Source organism: Triturus cristatus, chromosome 3_1 (genome assembly GCF_964204655.1).
Source record: "Triturus cristatus chromosome 3_1, aTriCri1.1, whole genome shotgun sequence".
NCBI lineage: Eukaryota > Metazoa > Chordata > Amphibia > Caudata > Salamandridae > Triturus > Triturus cristatus.
In genome coordinates, this window is record NC_140583.1 from 560,048,651 (window position 1) to 560,069,077 (window position 20,427).

Sequence of the window (20,427 nt, forward strand, 5' to 3'; positions counted from 1 at the left end):
ATATCGTCCGCCGGCGTGGATCGCCACCGCAAGGCTCTAGCCCACCCATCCCAAACACCAGCCTGCTCTTCGTGCCATGCCGTCCACCATCAGCGATGCTCTCCTTGCTCCCAGAAAACTTCTCTCGAGGAACATGACTCTTATCACAAAAGGTCTTCAGTGGGACTGACCTCGGTCTGTATGAGACCCACACTCAATCGTAGTTGGCCTGATCTTTTGGGTTTGACAGAGTCCAGTGCGACTAGATATCCCCGGTTGGTGGTTTATGCTTCTAAGCACTACTTTACAGTTTATTTATTTTTTCAATTCATAACTCAGGTTTTGCTTATTGGATTTTTGTCGTTTTGGTCTTATTTTACTATAACCTGATGTGCAATCTTTTTGTGTGGCGTTTCCACAGTTTTAATGTTTGAAGTGTTGCACAAATACATTACACATTTCCTCTAAAGTTAGGAGTTAGGCCTGACTGCTACTAAAGGGTGAGCATAGGTCAATTTTGGGTGTGCTTGTGCCGTACCCCGACTTGTATTGTGGTTACTGCTTGACCTGGGCTTATACCGCAGTCAAACAGGGACCCAATTTCTAACAGGCTCTATATTGAAACATGATATTTATTCTGCTAAAAAACATTGTTGGCCCCAACCTACAGGTCTTAGGCAAAAAATATCTACTTTGCCTAACAACCAATTACATAACAGATAATTAGGATCTGGAAGAATGGAGGCATGGAAAAAATAGTTTTCCTACAATTTCCGGTTTAATCATCGAAAATAACTTAAAGGTGACGGGACAAAGATAGTGATGAACCAAATTTCAAACTTGTCACTTGTGCTGAAAATATTTGCATGAACAACGTCATGACAATGGGAAATAATTCGTTTTGTTTCAAGAATAGTGCTACCCAATTCTTTCCTTACAATTGTATTCAAAACACTAACAGGCTCATTCTGAATTTAGAGGAAATCATGATACGAGTACAGATGAGGGCACAGTTAGTTGTGCCATGTGGGAATGAAGGACCTGCTGAAGGTTTCGGTCTTAGCGAATATATCAAGCGCTAGGAGCTGATTCAGGGGGATTAATCCAGGGTCCATAGAAGGATCTTGGCATGGAATGGTTGAGAAGGAATTAGAATCACTGAAATCAGCATGGGGCTAAACTAATCTCCAAGTCACATAAGAAAAGAATGCTAAGACAGACAGTTCAGCTGAAGAAACAAGCTCAGTATAAGATCTGGCCAGCCAGGTTCTGGCCCCAGCTAAGCCTACTGGTGTGAAAGAGTAAGCATAGTATTTTTCTTTTAGTTCATTAGTGTACCAGCAGAGACAAATCCAGATACATTTCCCAGGCTCATTCAAATGCACAAGGAATAAATTAACAAGACAGAGCTGTTTTAATGGGTGACCAAGCTAAAAACCAAGTTATCCATCCCTTACTTTATTATATTGAACTGATGATCTAAACAAGGTTGTGATATATGGATTCTTTGTCGATCCTTTAGGGTGGAGGTAACAATGCAAATTATTATGCTAGGATCATGCCTCAGAATGCGTGGACTTTGAACATTTTTATTTGACTCAAGGCAAAGCTACGAGTGCTAGGGGAAATGAGGCCAAGAGCAATTTGGGATTGGCACCTAATGCAGCAGGCTCTAGAAGCACTTCCAGAAAGGGATTGGTTACTTACCTGTAATCCTAGTTCTCTTCCAGGGGAATCCTCATCAGTCATAAGCATTAGAATATTCCCACCTACATGTGGGTACCCCGGAGCACATATTAAATATATATATATCTCTCTATATATATCTCTATATATATATATACACACACACATATATCAGAACAGTTTTCCCCACACAAGGAGAAGGCCTGCACTTGATTCTGTAGTGACCTTTCATTTATTTGCAGACAGCTTTTTGTATCAAATAAAAGAAACAGGAACGCGTTTTGACAGAATCTACAGCCTTTGTCAACATTGGAGTAAAAATGGCTGTTTCACACTTTATAAATGTTCCCCACAGGCCTTCTCCTTATGTGGGGAAAAATGTTCTGAAATTAAGAGGCGTTCGTGGTATGGCTCAATCCTGCACCACCGGCGGTCATGCGCACACCAGGAAATCACAAAACAAGAGCGACGTGAAAACTGGCAAGCCACCGTTAACTGCATTGGAAGACCCGTGGACAGAGGGGAAGAGAGTAGAAGCATTTGTTCGGTGCTGGGAGCTGAAGGGCTACCCTTGGCGGGAACTTGACCTTTGCACAAAGCCCCAACATTCTACAAAGAGTAACGAACGGAGCCGGGCTCTGCAATTGACATTTGTCAAACAGGGGTTCTAAGGACATGAAGATTTGCATGCTTGCATTTGTTCCAAATAACATTCCAACAGCAAAGAAAACAAAGAGAATAAGGTGAGCGTTGTAGTACGTTATTTGTAAAAGAGTACTAGTTAAGTAAAGCCACCTTTCAAATAACACGAGTGGCCATACTGATTTACAGTCTGACAGGAAATGCGGAAATATTTACATTTTACTGCCAGCCAGTGATTCGACTCGGTTCAATGAAAGGAGCGAGAAAATTGCAATAAAATGTGCAAGAAAGCACAGCGCTCACTGAGTCATCGAAAAGAGAGATTAGTGGCTTCTTTAACTGGTGGAAAGGATGACATTGTGAATTACTGAAAAGGAAAATGGTTGTACTTTATTGCAAGTGAGTGCCTTACGAAAACGGAAAAGATTAGAAAGTACAAAAAGAGGAACTCTTCTATGTTCACGTGATTGGCCTCACCAGTGGGGAACAAAACGTAGTGCGCCTCAACAGGCAAGGGTCCTAAACGTAGTGCGCCTCAATATGTTTTGGGCCCTTGCCTGTCGCGGGTACTTGGGCCTCCCACACGAGGGAGGCACCGTTTTTATCGGGAGACCCGGGGGCACGCTGGGTGGTAGGAAATTTGTATCAGCCCGGTGATGCCACAACTTTCCCACACAAAAATGTGTGAAAAAGGTGATTTTTTTCAGCTAAATTTGAGGTTTGTAGGGCATTCTGGGTAAGGAAACATTGGGGGATCCACGCTAGCCTTACCTCCCTGGAATCCCCCGGGTGTCTAGTGTTCAGAAATGTGTGGGTTTGGTAGGATTTCCTAGGTGGCCGCCGAGCACCGGGCCAAAAATCCAAGTGCCCCCCTTGCAAAACCAGGTCGTATTGAGGTAGGCAATTTTCATGTCGCCTCAATAGGTTTTGGGCCCTTGCCTGTCGCGGGTACTTGGGCCTCCCACACGAGTGAGGCACCGTTTTTATCGGGAGACCCGGGGGAACGCTGGGTGGTAGGAAATTTGTGTCAGCCCAGTGATGCCACAACTTTCCCACACTAAAAATGTGTGAAAAAGGTGATTTTTTCAGCTAAATTTGAGGTTTGCAGGGCATTCTGGGTAAGGAAACGTTGGGTGATCCACGCAAGCCATACCTCCCTGGAATCCCCCGGGTGTCTAGTTTTCAGAAATGTGTGGGTTTGGTAGGTTTCCCTAGGTGCCGGCAGAGCTAGGGTTCAAAAACTACAGCTAGGAACTTTGCCAAAAAAGGTTCATTTTTCACTGCAAAATTGAGGTATGTCCACGATGCGTTTTGCGCCGTTTCCTGACGCGGGCACTAGGCCGACCCACACAAGTGAGGTACCATTTTTTTCCGAAGACTTTGGGGAACACGGGGTCGGTGGAAATTTGTGGATCCACGCAGATTCCAGAACTTTCCACCACAGAAATGTGGGGAAAATGTATTTTTTTGGGCAATTTTTTTAGGGTTGCAAGGGATTCTGGGTAGCAGAACCTGGTGGGAGGCAGTCAAGTCACCCCATCCTGGATTCCCCTAGGTGTCTAGTTTTCAAAAATGTATAGGTTTGCTAGGTTTCCCTAGGGGCCGGCAGAGCTATGGTTCAAAAACTACAGCTAGGCACTTTGCCAAAAAAGGGTCATTTTTCACAGCGAAATTGAGGTGTGTCCACCTTGCGTTTTGCGCCGTTTCCTGTCGTGGGCACTAGGCAGACCCACACAAGTGAGGTACCATTTTTCTAGAAAGACTTTGGGGAACACTGGGTGGGTGGAAATTTGTGGATCCAAGTAGATTCCAGAACTTTCCACCACAGAAATATGGGGAAAATTTGTTTTTTTGGCAATTTTTTAGGTTTGCAAGGGATTCTGGGTAACAGAACCTGGTGGGAGGCAGTCAAGTACCCCATCCTGGATTCCCCTGGGTGTCTAGTTTTCAAAAATGTATAGGTTTGATAGGTTTCCCTAGGTGCCGGCAGAACTATGGTTCAAAAACTACAGCTAGGCACTTTGCCAAAAAAGGGTCATTTTTCGCTACGAAATTGAGGTGTGTCCACATTACGTTTTGCGCCGTTTCCTGTCGGGGTACTAGGCTGACCCACACAAGTGAGGTACCATTTTTCTCGGAAGACTTTCGGAAACGCGGGGTGGGTGGAAATTTGTGGATCCACGCAGATTCCAGAACTTTCCACAAGAGAAATGTGGGGAAAAAGTGTTTTTTTGGGCAATTTTTTAGGTTTGCAAGGGATTCTGGGTAACAGAACCTGGTGAGAGCCAGTCAAGTCACCCCATCCTGGATTCCCCTCGGTGTCTAGTTTTCAAAAATGTATAGGTTTGCTAGGTATCCCTAGGTGCCGGCAGAGCTAGGGTTAAAAAACTACAGCTAGGCACTTTGCTAAAAAAGGGTAATTTTTCATTGTGAAAATGTGGTGTGTTCACGTTGGGTTTTGAGCCATTTCCTGTCGTGGGCACTATGCCTACCCCTACAATTGAGGTACCATTTTTATCGGGAGACTTAGGATAATTCAGATTTGTAAAGGAACTGTTATTACCTATTGACTTTCGATGCATTTCTGCCTTCCAAATGAAAGACATTGTGTAAAAAAGAAGTCATTCTAAAAAATGACTGATAATTCTCATGCTAGTATGAGTATTCCCAATTTCGGAAATGTGCAAATATCTACTGTTTCTAAACTCTATATTTTGTTCCCATTTCAGAAATACATAGGTGTCTTTCATACTGATGTTTCCATGTACACATTTTTACAGAATAATTACTATATAACCGATACATAATAAAAAACCATTGCAAGTTGCTGCTCAGTTTTTGGCTCTGGGTTCGTCGGGTTCTTGGTGAACCTACAAGTCCTATATATCCCCACAACCAGTAATGTCCAGCGGATGTAACAGTATATTGCTTTCAAAGAGCTGTCATAATTAGAAGAAGTTACAGGTGAAAACGTTGACAAAAAAGCCTTTTTTTTTCAACAAATTTTCAATTTATCCTATATATTTAACTGTTAGTTTCTATAAAGAAACCTTGATGGATCTACACAAATGACCCCTTGCTGAATTCAGAATTTTGTCTACTTCTCTAAAATGTATAGCTTTCCAGGATCCATGATTGCTTTTGTACCCATTTCTACCATTAACTGGAAGGAGGTTGAAAGCACAAAAAATAGCAAAAATAGGCTATGTCCCAGAAAAATGCCAAAACTGTGTACAAAATGTTGGGTTTCCGACAAAAGTCTGGTATCCCCTAAAAGCTGGGAAAATGGTGATTTCAGCCCCACAAACCCTTTTTTGATAACATTTGCAGGGAAAAACCCAGATGCTTTCATTTGCAGCCCGTTTTTCCCATTTCCCCCCCAAAAAACTAAATTTTGCTGTATTTTGGCTCATTTCTGTGACCCCTCCGGGGTAATCCACAGACCCCGAGTATCTTCAGAATCCCCATGATGTTGGAAGAAAAGGACGCAAATTTGACGTGGATACCTTATGTGGTCAAAAAGTTACAGGGGCCTCAGTGCGCACTACCCCAAATAGACAAAAAAGGGCGTGGCACAGGAGGGGGAAAAGGCCTGGCAGCGAAGGGGTTAATAAACTTCACACCAGGCTCGAGCAGAAAGAGAGCATAAGGTTAAAAAAAACGCAGCCTTTATTGAAGAGAAAACTGCAAGGAAATGCGAAAGGCATTGTTAGCTAATAGACTGCATTAAAAGCATAACATGTGAATTCTGGCACCATGCCTTTAAGACATCCAGGACCTCCTAAGGCGACAGCTAGGTCAGTTCTTTTTTACAGTGACATGAATCGACAGAATACATTGACCTGTATGAACTGCTGTATGCAAACCTCATCCGGGGAGGTGTGCAGGATGCTTATGACTTTAATAAGGATTACTCTGGAAGAGAACTAGGATTACAGGTTAGAAAAAAATCCTTCTTTTCCAAGAGATCTTCATCAATAGTCATAACTATTAGAATAGAATCGCAGGTCCATCCCACACCCCTGCAGCCGAGTCACGAAAAATAAAAGCAGTAGTCATCATCACTGAAAAGGGTTTATTTAGGAGGCCTACCCTACTTGGGTGTCTGCCTTAGTGTCGGAATCTAGACAGTAATACCTTGTGAAAGTATGCACTAATCTCAATGTAGCAGCTTTGCATATTCCAGAGATGAGATGGAGATACTCCTTTGTAGGGCTGCTGTTGCCGCCTTGCAGAGTGGGCTTTGAGTCTAGCAAGTAACTGTTTGTTGGCTAACTGATAAGTGAACAGTATGCAAGAAACTATCCATCTAGAGATGAACTATTTAAGGGGTGAGAGACCTGTTCTGATCGGACCATAATTAACAAACAGATGGTCAGATTGTCTGATGGTTTTGGTCTTTTCCAAATATAATTTCAAATCTCTTTTGAGATCTAAGGAGTGTAACACTCTTTCTACTGGTGTGGTAGGGTTAGGAAAGAAAGTAGGGAGAGAAATCATCTAGTTAATGTGGAAATCAGAAACTACTTTTGGGAAGAAAACTCTGGTCAATTCTCAATACCCTGTTAGCATGGAACACTGGTTAAGGCTCTTTGGTACAGAGAGCTTGAATCTCGCCCCCCCTGCAGGCCGAAGTGATAGCTACCAGAAAATCAGCTTTTCAGGTAAGGTGTTGTAGGGCTGCCTTATGTATGGGCTCGAATGGTGGCCCCATGAGCTTTGAAAGAACCACAATCAGTTCCCAAGGTGGAGAAGGAGATCATACTGGTGGGAACACCTTCTTTAATACCTCTAAGAAATCTCACTACATAAATCTGGATGAATGACCTTTATGTAGGGGACTTTTTGTAAGCAGTAATGGCTGCAAGATGTACCTTAATGGATGAGAATTGCAGGCCAGAATTTGCTAAATGGAGAAGGTAAGCTAATATTACATCCTCCTGCCCTGAAATACAATGGAAAAAATCATTCTGAATACACCACATGTAGAATCTCTTTCACTTAAAAGCATAAGATCGTCTGGTTGAGGGCCCCCTGGACTCCCGAAGAATGTCCATACACTCCTGCGAAAGGCCTACATGTCCATACTGCAGGAATTTGAGACATGCTGTCAAGCTCAGCGAGAGAAGGTTGGGGTGGAAAATCTTCCCTCCGAGCTTGCAGAGGAGATCCGGTCTCCATGGCAGCCTCCTGTGTGGTCTTTCAGACAGGTAGAGTTGATCCGGATACCACCACTATTGAGGTTGTTCTGGAGCCATTAGGATCATTGTGGTCCCGGTTTGGTATAGCTTGTTGATGACTGTTGGTATTAGGGGAATGGGAGGAAACGTGTACAGTTTATCAAAATGGCACACCCCTTTGTTCCTGGTTGGTAGAATCTGGATGTGAAGTCCGGGCATTTTTTGGAGCCTTCATCTGCAAACAGGTCTATTTGCAGATACTCCCATTTTCGAAAAATATCTTGCATGACGTTGTCGTGCAGAACCCAGTCATGTGTTTCTGCGAAGTTTCAGCTGAGGGAGTCTACTTGTGGACTCCTGGCAGATGAATCAGAGAGAACGTCAGATTCCTCGCTATAAGCCAATTCCAAATGGCCTGTGCTTCCAAGGTTAGGTGCGAGCGAGTGCCCCCTTGCTTGTTTACATCGTGGGCTAGATGGACAGCTCTAGCATGTTGATTTGGTATAATTGCTCCTTATTGGACCACAGGCCCTGTATCTGCAGGGGCCAATGTGAGCCCACAGCCCTGGAGAGACACATCTGTTGTGAGGGATCACGTCAGAGTGTCCTGGTCACACAGGGCACCGATGAGTAGATTTTCCCATTGAGACCACCATGGACTGTTGTTGCAATGGTCTGTGTATTGGTTCCATTGATCCTCCAGAATCTGTTGAAACAGAAGCCCCATGTGAAGTCTGGCATTGTGGACTAGGAATATGCATGAGGACATTGACCCATGTAGCAAAGCCATCTGTCTGGCTAAGGTGTGTGTAAGAGGTTGGAACATTTCCGTGCAATTGGCAATAATCTCTACTATGAAGCACACCGTTTTGAGATTTTTTTGTGTCCAGGGTCGCACCTAGCTATTGCAGTCTTTGAGTTGGAATCCGGATGGATTTCTTGATATTGACTTGGAGACCTAAGGATTGGAGGGTCTCGATACAAACATGATAATGTTTCCTTGCTTGATCTGGAGAGGAGTTTTTCCCAGACAGTCATCTAGGTATGGTTAGGCAAATATGCTTTTCCTTCATAAGAATGCTGCTATGACGGCCATGCACTTGGAGAATGTGCGCCAAGTTGATTTCAGGCTGAACAGCACCACCTTGTACAGTGATGTTTGGATGCCACTCTGAACCTTAGCAACCTCTGATGCTTCCTGGCAAATGGGATGTGGAAGCAGGCACCCTGAAGGTCGATGGAACACATCCACCAGATCTACTCCCTGATACAGCTGGGGATATAGCAGGTAGAGAGAAAACATTCTGAATTTCTCCTTTCTGATGTATTTGCTTAGGAAGCACAAGTCCAGAATGGGTCTGAATTCTCTGTCGAAGCCTTTTTTTCGTACTAGGAAATACAGAGAATACACTCCCCCCTTCTCTCTGATAGAAAAGAACTACCTCTATGGCCTCTTTTGGAAGTAGATTCAAGACTTTGTTTTGTAGAAGAATTTGCTAATAGCAAGAGGTTTTTAATAGTGGAACTTGCCGAGGTGGGAATTTGAAATGCAGTGCGTACCCATTCTCTAAAGTATTCAGCACCTAGTTGAAACTGGTGATGTTGCCCCCCTCGTTTAGATATTCGCTGATACTTCCCCCCACCTGAGTGGGTAAAAGTGACTGGGGAAGCAGCACCTCATTGCTTTCCAGGTGTCTTGGAGGAAGCTGGTTGTTGTCTATTAGCTCCTCTTCCATGCATTGACCTGCGGGGTAGTGAGATCTGGCTTGTTGTTGTTAGACCCAGTGAGGGGTTTGAACCCTCTGATGGTAAGGACGTCTGTCATAAGGCCTGTACCATCAGGGAAAGTCCTCCCGTTTTTCAAGGCTGACGGCCTTGAGTGTATCCAACCCTGTTTTCATTTTTTGCCATCTCATCATCCGCGTGGGAGCAAAACAATGAATTACTGGTGAAAGGAAGATTTGGGATGTGTTACTGTGCTTCTGGCTTCAGACCTGTAAGACAAAGCCATGATGAACATCGGGCACATATACCATGGGAATAACCGTGCGCTGCAAGGTCAGAACCATCTGCCGCCGCACTAATTACTAGGTTAAAAACCAGACCTCCTTCTTGCAGGATCTCTTTAAAGTCCTGTCTATCTTCCCTAGGGAGCTTTTCTGTGAATCTGGTCAAAGAGTCTCATAGAGATCTATTGTAGCGCCTATTTAAGTTTGTGCGCTAGATACCTGCATATAACAGGCGGAGGTGGCGCAGATTTTTCTGTCTGTCCAGGGAATTTATTTGCATGCTGTTCTTGTCCGGCGCGACGGATGATGAAGCCACAACGGAGTCAGTTTTTTGGGCGGCAGCTATAATAACCGGGTCTGGTTTGAGGGGGAGGCATGGGTGGGTCAGTTCTTAGAAATGTTCCTGATCCGGAGCCTTGTACTTCTTTAAAATTCTTGCAGGAGCCACTTGAAAGAAGTCCGGGGTAAGGAAAATATCTATGACAAGCTGGAGCAAACGAGGAACCAGGGGTAGCAATGGTCTTGTAGAGGACCTATGAAGCAAGGTCTCAAAAGTGACTGACTAGGTTCTTGTGGGCGCTGAAATATCTGTGTTCAGCTTGGCAGTCCCTCTCACCAACACTTCCTTGAATGTATTTAGGTTGTCTGTTGGGGATACTCTCACTAGTGGAGTGTCCGTAAGAGTCGGTGAGTAGTGCTCCTTTGATGATCTGATGGATGTAGACCATTTAGGGGATCTAGGTGCTCGTTGACGTGAGCAAGATCTTGAAGATCTCCTTGCAGGTGTAGGGGATCTTGCCCTTTGTGGAGATCTTGTTTGTGACCATGTTCTACAGCGAGGAGTTGTATCTCTAGGTACCCTGCATCTTGCTGGGGACCTTGTAGCTCTGGCCTCCGCTAAGTTGGTTAGAGGAGTCTTCGGGGGAGCTTTGGAGACTGTGTTCTACGACATCTTGAGGGTGAAGAGGTCCGTGAGTATTGCGAATCCAGACTCTGTGGCACTGCCCAGTGGCGGACACTCTCCAGCCAACGTGGAGAAAGATGAACAGGCATCTGCTGAGCTTCTGGTTGTTGGGGAGTCGTTCGCCCCAATGCAGGGGAGTGGGAAAAAGCTCCTGAAGATGTAGTTGACCCCCCCCCCCACCCCTTTCATGTTGTGTAAACCTGCCGGCAAAAGAATGCTGCCTTCACGTCAAGCGGAGAGGTGCTGTCGATGGTGGCCTAGTGGACTGGGCACATTGCTTACGTGAGGAGTGCGGTCTCTACGTCGACAGGTGTATCACTGCCGTTGACAAAGTGCCTAGAAGGTGGTCGTTTCGACATCAATTGGCATCTGGATGCCACCGACGAAGAAGTGGGCCTCGATGTCAAGGGGCGCCTGATTGCCACCGATGGAGACCTCTGCCTCAACGTTGAGTGGCGCCTGGCTGCCACTGACGGAGACTGTCTTATGTAAGCATGATTGACGTCGAACAGCAAAGGGAAGCCACCAATGGCGTCTTCGTCGCACTATGGCTTGAAGTCGAATGATGATGGGAGGCAGCCAGAGAGGTGACTTTCAGATGCCTCAACGTCGACCGTGGACACTGGTAATCAACGGAAACTTCTCCTGCTGAGGTCGAGCGTTGTACTTCTCCTGATGCCATGGTCTTTGACGACTTGTGTATCGAGGTTGATGGAGACTTACTTGGTGCTGAATATCTTGACATCGGATGTGGCAGTTTCGGCATTGCAAGCACGTTCAACGTAAATCCTGACGCTGACGGAGAACAAACAAGTATTTTCCTAGCTCTGGAAGTACATCTTGTTCTTTTTTCAAGTCTGAGTGGAGATCTGCCTCTGGATGAAGTCTGGTGAGGAAAGGTAGCCTTGGAGGAAGGAGGGGTCCTCCTTTTTTCTCTCCTGAAGTCAATTAAGACGCATCTTCTCTCTCTCTTAAGGTTCTTTTAGAGAGTTTCTGGAAATGGTGGCAAGACTCCGGTAGAGGAGTATGATTCAGTAATAAAATGCAGACTAAGTGGGGTCAGTCTGAGCTTTCTTTTTGCCACAGGGAGGGCACTTGACAAGAAGATGAGGTATTTTATGATAGGAAAAAAAAAGAAAATTCCTGTAAAAAGACATTGAGTGAAGCAGAAATAAATTATCTTTGGAAACAATTTCTGTCCAAAATGTCAAAAACTGAGAGAGCTCAATGCTCGAGGATCCTCACTGAAGGATCCGGAAAAAAGAACTGACCTGTCACCTTTGGGGGCATGATGTGATAAAGGAGGTCCTGGAGGTCTTAGAGGCACAGTGCCAGAATTCATTTGTTATGCTTTTAATGCAACCTATTGCTAATCATGTCTTTGTATTTCCTTCCAGTTTTCTCTTCAATAAAGGCTGTGTTTTTGAACCTTATGCTCTCTCTTTATAATCTACAGAAATGTTTAGGTCTGGTTAGAGGTTTATTAAAGGAAAATTCAATGTCTTGCCACCATTGCCAGAAACTCTTAACATAGGCTGCATATATTCTTGTAAAAAATATATATATATATATATATATATATATATATATATATATATATATATATATATATATATATATATATTTGTTTAAAGTACTACGTACATGTTTTTATGCTATTTATACATATTTGATATATACTCTGGGGTCCCCACATGTAGGCGGGAATATTCTAATGCTTAGAACAATTGATGAGGATTCTCTGGAAGAGAACCTCTGGAAAATTTCACCTGTGTGGTATCTCACAGTGAAATCTCAGCAGGTTTAAAGGTAGAAGGCCTTGAAAAAACCTCGGAGTAGACTGGAAAGGTTAAGAATCATCCTAGCCACAAAATGAGTTATACTATAGGGTGGGTAAGTAACCTTGACAGTATGCCTTCAAGTGACAGTGAAGCTGATTTCACAGGGTCTCAATTTGGTAAGTCCCTGCCTGTTGCTGAAGATGAAGAATTTAAAACAAATTAATCACCAAGGCAAGCACACTACAGTAATCTTAAACTCAGTGGACATTACCTAAACTAATACTTCGAACTTATGACTACACGCTCACAAAAAAGAAGTCATGAACTCGTCCTCATTGTTGATCAGTGATCAAGCGAACACTGAAGACAGCTGTTTGGATTTGTTGGTTATTGAATATTTATTTCTGCCCACTTCACAATGAGTAAATGATACAGTTTTCTTACCTTCATCATTTAGTGACTCCATTGATTCAGTAACCTTGGTATTGTTCATTTTGTTCAACGAGTCCGTGGAACGTGATAAATATTTAATGGTATTCAGATGGTTTTCATCATTTCCAGCACTGAAAGGAATGACACGCACAGCTTCAGTATAGATCATTTCAAGAGAACTGTTTCACTTTAATTTAAATATGTACACAGTTTGTTGCATCTCATATTTTGCAGATCTGATTTTGTTTTTTGTGTGGGTCAGGTATGTCTTTGAATACAAATTTTGGGTCTTAGATTTTTAATTATGTCTACATGTTTGTCATTAGAAATACAGCTCAAAGACCAGGAACATTTATTTAGTGGCATACCGCATGTCAGAAGGAAAGATTTAACTGGAGGGGAGAGACCGCCACATGCTAATTATACAGATATTAACAAATCCCAATGTTCATGACTTCTGCAAGAAAAGTGAGATTCTTTGCATGCAACAATGGTTCAGTTTATATAATAACATTAACGCTTACCCTGCAATGTTTTGAATGGAGACGCTCTTTGAAAGGGATAAGCTTGTCTGAGGTCGCCTATTGCTAATCATCAAACTAAAGGTGTTTTCATCAGGTGCCACTATAGCAGATCGAGGACGTTCCTTTGTTTGAGAGTCTACAAAAAATATAAAGTTAGATGGTGAAATGAATCATAAAACAAAAGCAAATTAGTTTCCTTCACAACACATACCCAGTGCCAAACACCCTTTGGCACAAATTATTTGTTTCAAATAAAACATGCGTGTTCCAAATAATAGATGCTTAATATCACCACTTAATGCCCTTACCCACATGTAGAAAAGCCTCCACACCACAGTCTGTGACAACATTAGCCCTAATTCGGGTCAAGAGACTGTGACCATAGATTTTGAAGACTACTCATCTCCCAGTTAAACAATCATAGGTTGAGTTTGGAATAGGGACAGAGCAAGAAAAGGCCACAAAATGCTAGGAATTCACTGGATCTAGCAGTGGTATAGTGCAAAATGATGCCCCCGTCATGTAGAATTTGATAGCATCACCTCCTATGGACTAGTGGCTGGAGTCCAGATTATGCCCTATGGGTTAATAACTATTTCTATGGGAGCCTGTGGCGATGCAATTGAGTTTCAAGAAAGGAATGATGGAAAGGGAGAGGAAACACTGGATAGGTTGAAAGTAGATAAAAGTTTAGGAGTAATTAGTAGGGAAGGAGAAAACAGTGTTGAGAAAATTTGAATAGTGAGTGAATTAGAAAGACGTGACAACTAGTGCAATAGGGTGGAAGTGTTAGTGAAAAGGAAAAATAGAAAAACATGGGAAGGAAGTGAACATAACAAATTAATCAACAGAAAACTAGGACGACTACATGGGAGATGGTTTCAACAAACGATATTGTTGAAATTAAGCCCAATTTGCAAATTACTGGTTAACATGAAACATAAACATACAGTTATATTTTCAGTTACGTAAGCATTTTAACAAGAATCATTAGTGCAAGAGGAATACTCACTCTTGTTTCTCATGACAACTGTGGGTAATGAAGAAGTATCATGAGCTTGAAGTACTTTTTGCTGCTAAAAGAAATGAAGTAATTAAATAATCAGTAATGCATTGAGCACAGTCAAGGTTTGTGCGTTAAAAAGAAACTCAAGTAAATGTTTTATACCCCTACACATCCAAGATGCTGGACTTTGCTTAAACCCCTCCCTCATGAAGTGACCAATATGAGCGGACACTACTTGAGTTAATATGTGTGTAATGTGAAGACCAGGATGTAAGATCAGTCAATGTAAATTGTCTGTGAAAAATGCTTTAACAAGAGATCCACAACTGAATTTCTGAAGACAACTGTTAAAATGAAAAGTCCAAGCCTGCAGAAACAATCTGAAGGCACTCCAACTCCACAAGCAACAAGAAGCCAGAAGATGGGTAGAATAAGAAATGGGCTGAGGGGCAAGTGATACAAAAGTGTTGAAGAAGGCTTACAAAAACAGAAAAAAACAAAAGGATTGGAGGTTGAAGATGAGGGATAAAAGAGAATCCTAGCCATCTTACCCCCCTCAAAAAACAAACATGTTGTAATTAATAATCAATGTGACCTGTAGTATTCCTGCATATTGGCTTTATCACAAGGGACCTTTTGTTAAAAATGATGCATAGCTAGCACTAAATAGCTCCAACAGCTCACAGCCATGCGTAAAAGGTTATATGCTTCCCAATTTGTTTTTATTTGCTACACATGACTGAATAGCCATTATGAGCAGTAACCAGTGATATCTCTGAGGCCTGGGACAATAAGGACCATGCAATTATATTCCTTTTGATCTTTCTACAGCCTCTGACAATCAGGGCTCAATGATGTTATCACATTTTCTCCACACCATAATTAGGTTGTCTTATCCAGGTCTTAGTATTTCTCATAGTTGCAGATTAATTGCTCAAGAGAAAAACTGAAAGATAGATGACAGTAACATCAGAGGCAATAGTTTACACTGTGTCTCGGAGCTCAACATTACAGTCATGTCATGGTGGTACTTAAAATAGTGCTAAGTCCTGCACCAATTACCCCTATTCAAAGTACTCAGAGGGCAACGGTGTTGCAACAAAAACAAGAAAAGAACACAACTCTGACATCACGCATGACAGAAAGACTACCCATACCGGGAAGGCTGTGCAGAGGGTCACAAAGCAAGCAGGAGCTTGGCTCAACTGTCGGGGTTAAGGCCTTTTACTCCTGATGTCCCAGGTCCTAACCTACTATGGATCCTGAGCAACTGGGCCAAGTACCGCTTCAGGACTTGCCTCTCAGTGGTAGCATGGGTTGAGCAGTCCAAGGTTCCCAGGATGGTTTGGGGGGTGGTGGCTCGGTGGACACAGGGGGGTTGAACACTGGCTCACAACTCAAAATATGTTCAGCAGCAGCAATAAACGAGTCCAGTCAAATAATCGCATTTATGAAAAAAAAGCATTTATATACAAACAAATATTAAAATGCGACATTCACAAATAATGCACACGGTCCCCTGAGATCAGACCTCTAGTGGTTTTTAGGCGGGTCCCTAGTGATAATGGTTATTATCCATTCACTTTAGGTGACATTCTGGTTAAGGCCTACTAGAATTCTAAATCTCAGGAATCCCTCTCCAACTGTTTATGAAAGCCAAAAGTGTGCCAAAGTGCTATTTGGTAGGCAAGTTCACTAAGCCATCTGGTCTGAAAATCAGTCTTACCTGCACCAGAAGGATCCGAGTAACCAGAGATTCTGAGCGCGACCCCTTTGCGAGTGCTGAAACTGCAGGAGGTGCTGAAAATAGAGTGTTTTAAGCCTTTGTCACGTGACCCAGGAGGGCTGCCGTCGGGTGTCCCTGAGTTCCTCACACACAGTCCTGAAGTGCCAGGGGGTTCTCAATGCTCCTTTGATGCTGGTAAGTTCCTTAGAATTCTCCTCACAGTTAGGGTGCAATGCTCCTGATGCGGGTCATTAGTTGTGGCTTTGGCACCACAGAGGCCTCCTTCCTCCTCTGATGGGCTTAACGAGACCACACTCCCTCCCTAGCCCAGATGACAATCCCACCCCCCGCCGGCATACGGGATCATGATCGCCAGTCTTCCTTTGTACATTGTCTATGGGCCGATCAGCGCAACAGTAATGTTCAAAACAGCGCCACCTGGCATACCGGGTCTCCGACTTAGCTCTGCACATGGGCCACAACCAGATTGGCTCTGCAGCACTCTTACAGCAGCCCCTCCTAATATATGGGATAGCCAATTCATAACCTGCACTCGGATAATGACCCGATTGGTACAGCAGCGGTCACAACTCACTTCAGCCATCCTCTTGCGCATGGGGGTCATCAACTTTTCCCTACTTTTCACTGCACACAGGCAGTGACCCAATTGGTGCAGCAGCCTCCTTCACACACCTCATCACAGGAATCCAATCGACAGGATCCAACCACTGGACCTCGCTCCCTCCAATGCTTCTCTTCCTCACAGTGCATAACAGTCTTAGCAAGCAGAAACTCACTGGAGCTACAGGGGCAAGTGGTCTTGAAGTCCATGGGTGATGTCTCGTCACCCAGCTGGAAGATGGGCAAGTCTTGGTCTCCAGTTCTGGCCACAGGCAGAAGTCTTGCAGAGCTTCTCCTCCTCACACAGCCTGACTGGCTGCATGACAGTTGTCAATTTTCGAGGCCTCAATCTCCCCTTCTTATAGTCAATTTTTAGATACTAAATGGGATTTAGAGTGAGTCTTTGAAGTTTATGTTTGGGGTCTGCTTCCTTTTGAAGTGCCCCTTCCTCTGCCTTGCCCTTTTTCCAGAAAGCAGCCTTTTTCCAGATGGCAGCCTGTAACAGCAGGAGAGACTCCAAATCTGATTGCCCCACAACGGATGAGAGTGACTACAGGTTCACACCTAGAAGTCAGCCACAGTGATGTGTATCCAAAGGTTAGCCTAGGGCCTCAGCTCTACTCTTTATGATTCTCTTTTCAGCCCCATTCCCTTTCAGAGATGTGCCAAGGCCCATTCCTGGTCATCTCTCTAAATCAAATTGCACCCTAAGAAGTGTACTGAAGAGCCTGGCTTTCCCTCCCTCCCAGTTCTTCCCACCCAGCTCACAGGAATGCAACAATCCAGAAATCTTTCTGTGGGGAGATGTAGAGGGCCCCTGTTGTGCCCGAGAGGAATATGGCTGCTTATCGGGTCCCACTGTAAACTGGGATAAATTTAACAATTTTCCGATCCATGCACCAGACATGACCATTACACCACCGGACGTAGGCTCTGTTCTCCAATGGAAACCACACACTTTTCAGTAACTGGGTGTCCATATCTACCACAAGGTGTCCGATGTTTTTGAGGGAAATGTGTAATTAGCCTCGACGTCCCTATGCTCCTCCTTTACTTTTTGACTGACCCTCCCTCTATCGGGGTGCGTCTTAGCCCCACTCACATCTCTTTCTTGTCTGGTCAACGAATGCGCTCGGCTATTAATCGACACTACGGTGTGCATGGGCTAAGGCATTGCAAGCACACAAAGAGGAGACTCCTATGCGAAGGACCTCCCACTGATAGAATTATGCGGTGGACATGGGAGGGAAGTGGGGCAAGAAACCTCTGGCCATAGGGCCCTGGAGACTACTTGCACCACACTGGCCAGTCCCAAGCGATTACTCTCATCTATAAAGCACTAATAACAGACCCAGTGCACGCTGTCTGATCTGAGAGATCGATGGTCTCGAAACATGGCATGAGCACTCATAGATGAGGACTAGCACACCATTCTACAACACAGACCATGTACTTCTCGTAATGCCCAATTTCATCTCACTCTGGGGGCGGGTGGGGGTGGGGGGCCAGGTGAGGGGGGGAATGGCCCTTATTGGGAGACAGTGGTGAACTTTATTAACCCTGCTACCGAGTGCACCATAGTCTGTCCCTGGTGACCTGCCTGTTGGGCCTGTTTTCCAGAGCTAAATTGAACACGATCACCTTGCATTTCTGCAACTTACCTCTGATCGTTGCATGATGTCAGATTATTATGTTTTGAGAATCTCCCAGAGGCCCCACTTTTCAGGGATAGAAAAAAGAAGCTATCTAAATGGGCTAAATGTGAGTGAAGTGGTGACACTGAAGCGCAGAGAGGACTGCAGAGCCTTGACCACCCACAAGCGTGGGACATGATCCTCCAGGACTAGCCCTGAATAGCTGGCACTTGGCGACTAATACCAGTCATTGAGGATGTTTCAACTGAGGAAGACTAACCTTATGGGTCCTGGACTGGGTGACGTTATGGTCTAAAAGGCCAGATACTGGCAGTTCCCCCATGCTACCATAAAGGACCTGCTCGGCACCCCATCACCCTGCTTGTCCATCGCTGGCTGCTAGAAATCTCTCATTCCTTTTTCTTGCGGCGTTACTCCCTAGTTTCATTTAGTTGGTCATTCCCCTTTATCTTTGCTGGAGACTACTTTCCACCCCCACACACTGCTTCACTTCCTATTCAGTTGTCTGTTTTTTTACTTTTTTGTGAAGGATTATCTGCACACAAATGGGTGCACATTCAGAGGTTATTGTCTTGACTGTTTTGCATTATAGTGTTGCCTCTGTATGGGTCCCATGCACGAGAGTATGATCCTGTCTGCTGAGATTAGTATTGCAATGCTGTTAATAAATGTTTTTTTTTAAAATATGGTCTGGGGGAAAATCCTCTAACTCCTCATGGTAGCCCTGGGTCACCCAAAATGGAACCCCCGAATCTTCCATGCATTGTACCATATACCCAGCACATGCATAGAATATTCATGCACTGCATAGCACTACATGCTTCATGTATTATACCATTCCCAGGCAAACATACACCCAGCATATGACAATCAAATACATGCACAGAACAGCATCACCCCTGTATTTTCCTAGTCACAGGCACACATACACATAGCACATGTATACTACACACCAAGCTGATGTAGGCCAAGAATGAGTTAAGCACACAGCACTAAAACTTTAAATGAGTGAGCTGATAGGCCTCACTTTAGTGACACAATTAAAATGGACCTTTTCACTTCTACTGATCCCAACATGGTATGCTTCCATCACAGCGCTTGTGCTGCTTAACTCCTGGTAAAGGCAATAGTCTTTCACAACTTTGAGGATAGCACTTTGGGCACCGCTCCCAGCCCAACAAGAGCACAATCCATGAGACAGATCTTACGTCATGGCACACACACATGGTCCGTGTTTGCCCCTCACAGCAAAAATAAGCATCAGGGATCAATACATCATTACAGTTGCGGGATTCAGGGCAGGGGTACATGTCCATGAAAATGAGAGACTTTCCATCCTAACGGATATCTTGTAATTCTAATACCGGACAAGGCACAGAAGCACTTGGTGACAAGTAGCAAGGTACTCTGGAACCCAGGGTTTGAGGTAAAAAAGGTAGTAGATTAGTAAAAGTGGGGTTTTGTTTTAAGTGTGCTACGTCTGCGCTCTTCAGAATAGGATACACAGATTTAAGTGGATTAGTAAAGGAAAGTTGTGAGGCGTTACTAGGTGGTGGACATGTGCTCCCGTTAGTCTGATTAACTGGATGAAAAAGGGAAGAGTTTAGAGAGGTAGTCGTTAAGGTTTTGGATGAGTCAGACACTGGAGGTGCAGGCAGAGCTTGAAAGGGAAAATATCATTTTCTCCTAAAATGTAAGAATGAATATACATACACATAGAGACATACCCACACATTTAAGACTATAACAATTTTTATACAGACATGCACATAACACTTACATTTTATATGCAAAACACAAACCGTATTATATAGCTATACACCCAGACGTACATACTTGTAATAATATCTATATGGTTAGACATTACGTGTTTTGTGTGTGTGTATATATATATATGTATATATACACATATACACATACATACATATATACATACACATATACATACACACATATATATATATACATACACATACATATATATACATACATATACATTCACACATATATACATACACATATATATACATATATATACATACATATATATACATACACATACATACATATATATACATACACATACATTACCTACTGGCAGTCGCCAGTAGATAGTTATAGTTAGGACCTATTATCCATAGGAAATCTGCAACATTCTATTTGGAATAACTTTGGCACCAGTTGTCGAATCTTCGCAAAATTTTGAAAACTGGTGGGGCGCT

The 20,427-nt window shown here is 43.6% G+C and overlaps 1 protein-coding gene across 12 annotated transcripts in view; it reads right to left on the bottom strand.

The window, feature by feature from the left end:
* The window catches only part of AKAP13 (A-kinase anchoring protein 13), a 1,236,163-nt gene that overhangs the window by 189,527 nt on the left and 1,026,209 nt on the right, over positions 1-20,427 (bottom strand). For 9 of the 12 annotated variants that reach the window (XM_085644486.1, XM_085644482.1, XM_085644484.1 and 6 more), the window contains 3 exons: positions 14,210-14,273; positions 13,198-13,333; positions 12,686-12,804 (listed from right to left, as the gene is read on the bottom strand). In XM_085644486.1, coding sequence (XP_085500612.1) covers positions 12,686-12,804; positions 13,198-13,333; positions 14,210-14,273 — 319 coding nt within the window. The remainder of the gene's footprint in view (positions 1-12,685; positions 12,805-13,197; positions 13,334-14,209; positions 14,274-20,427) is intronic. The other 3 variants (XM_085644487.1, XM_085644483.1, XM_085644477.1) reach the window with 1 other exon arrangement.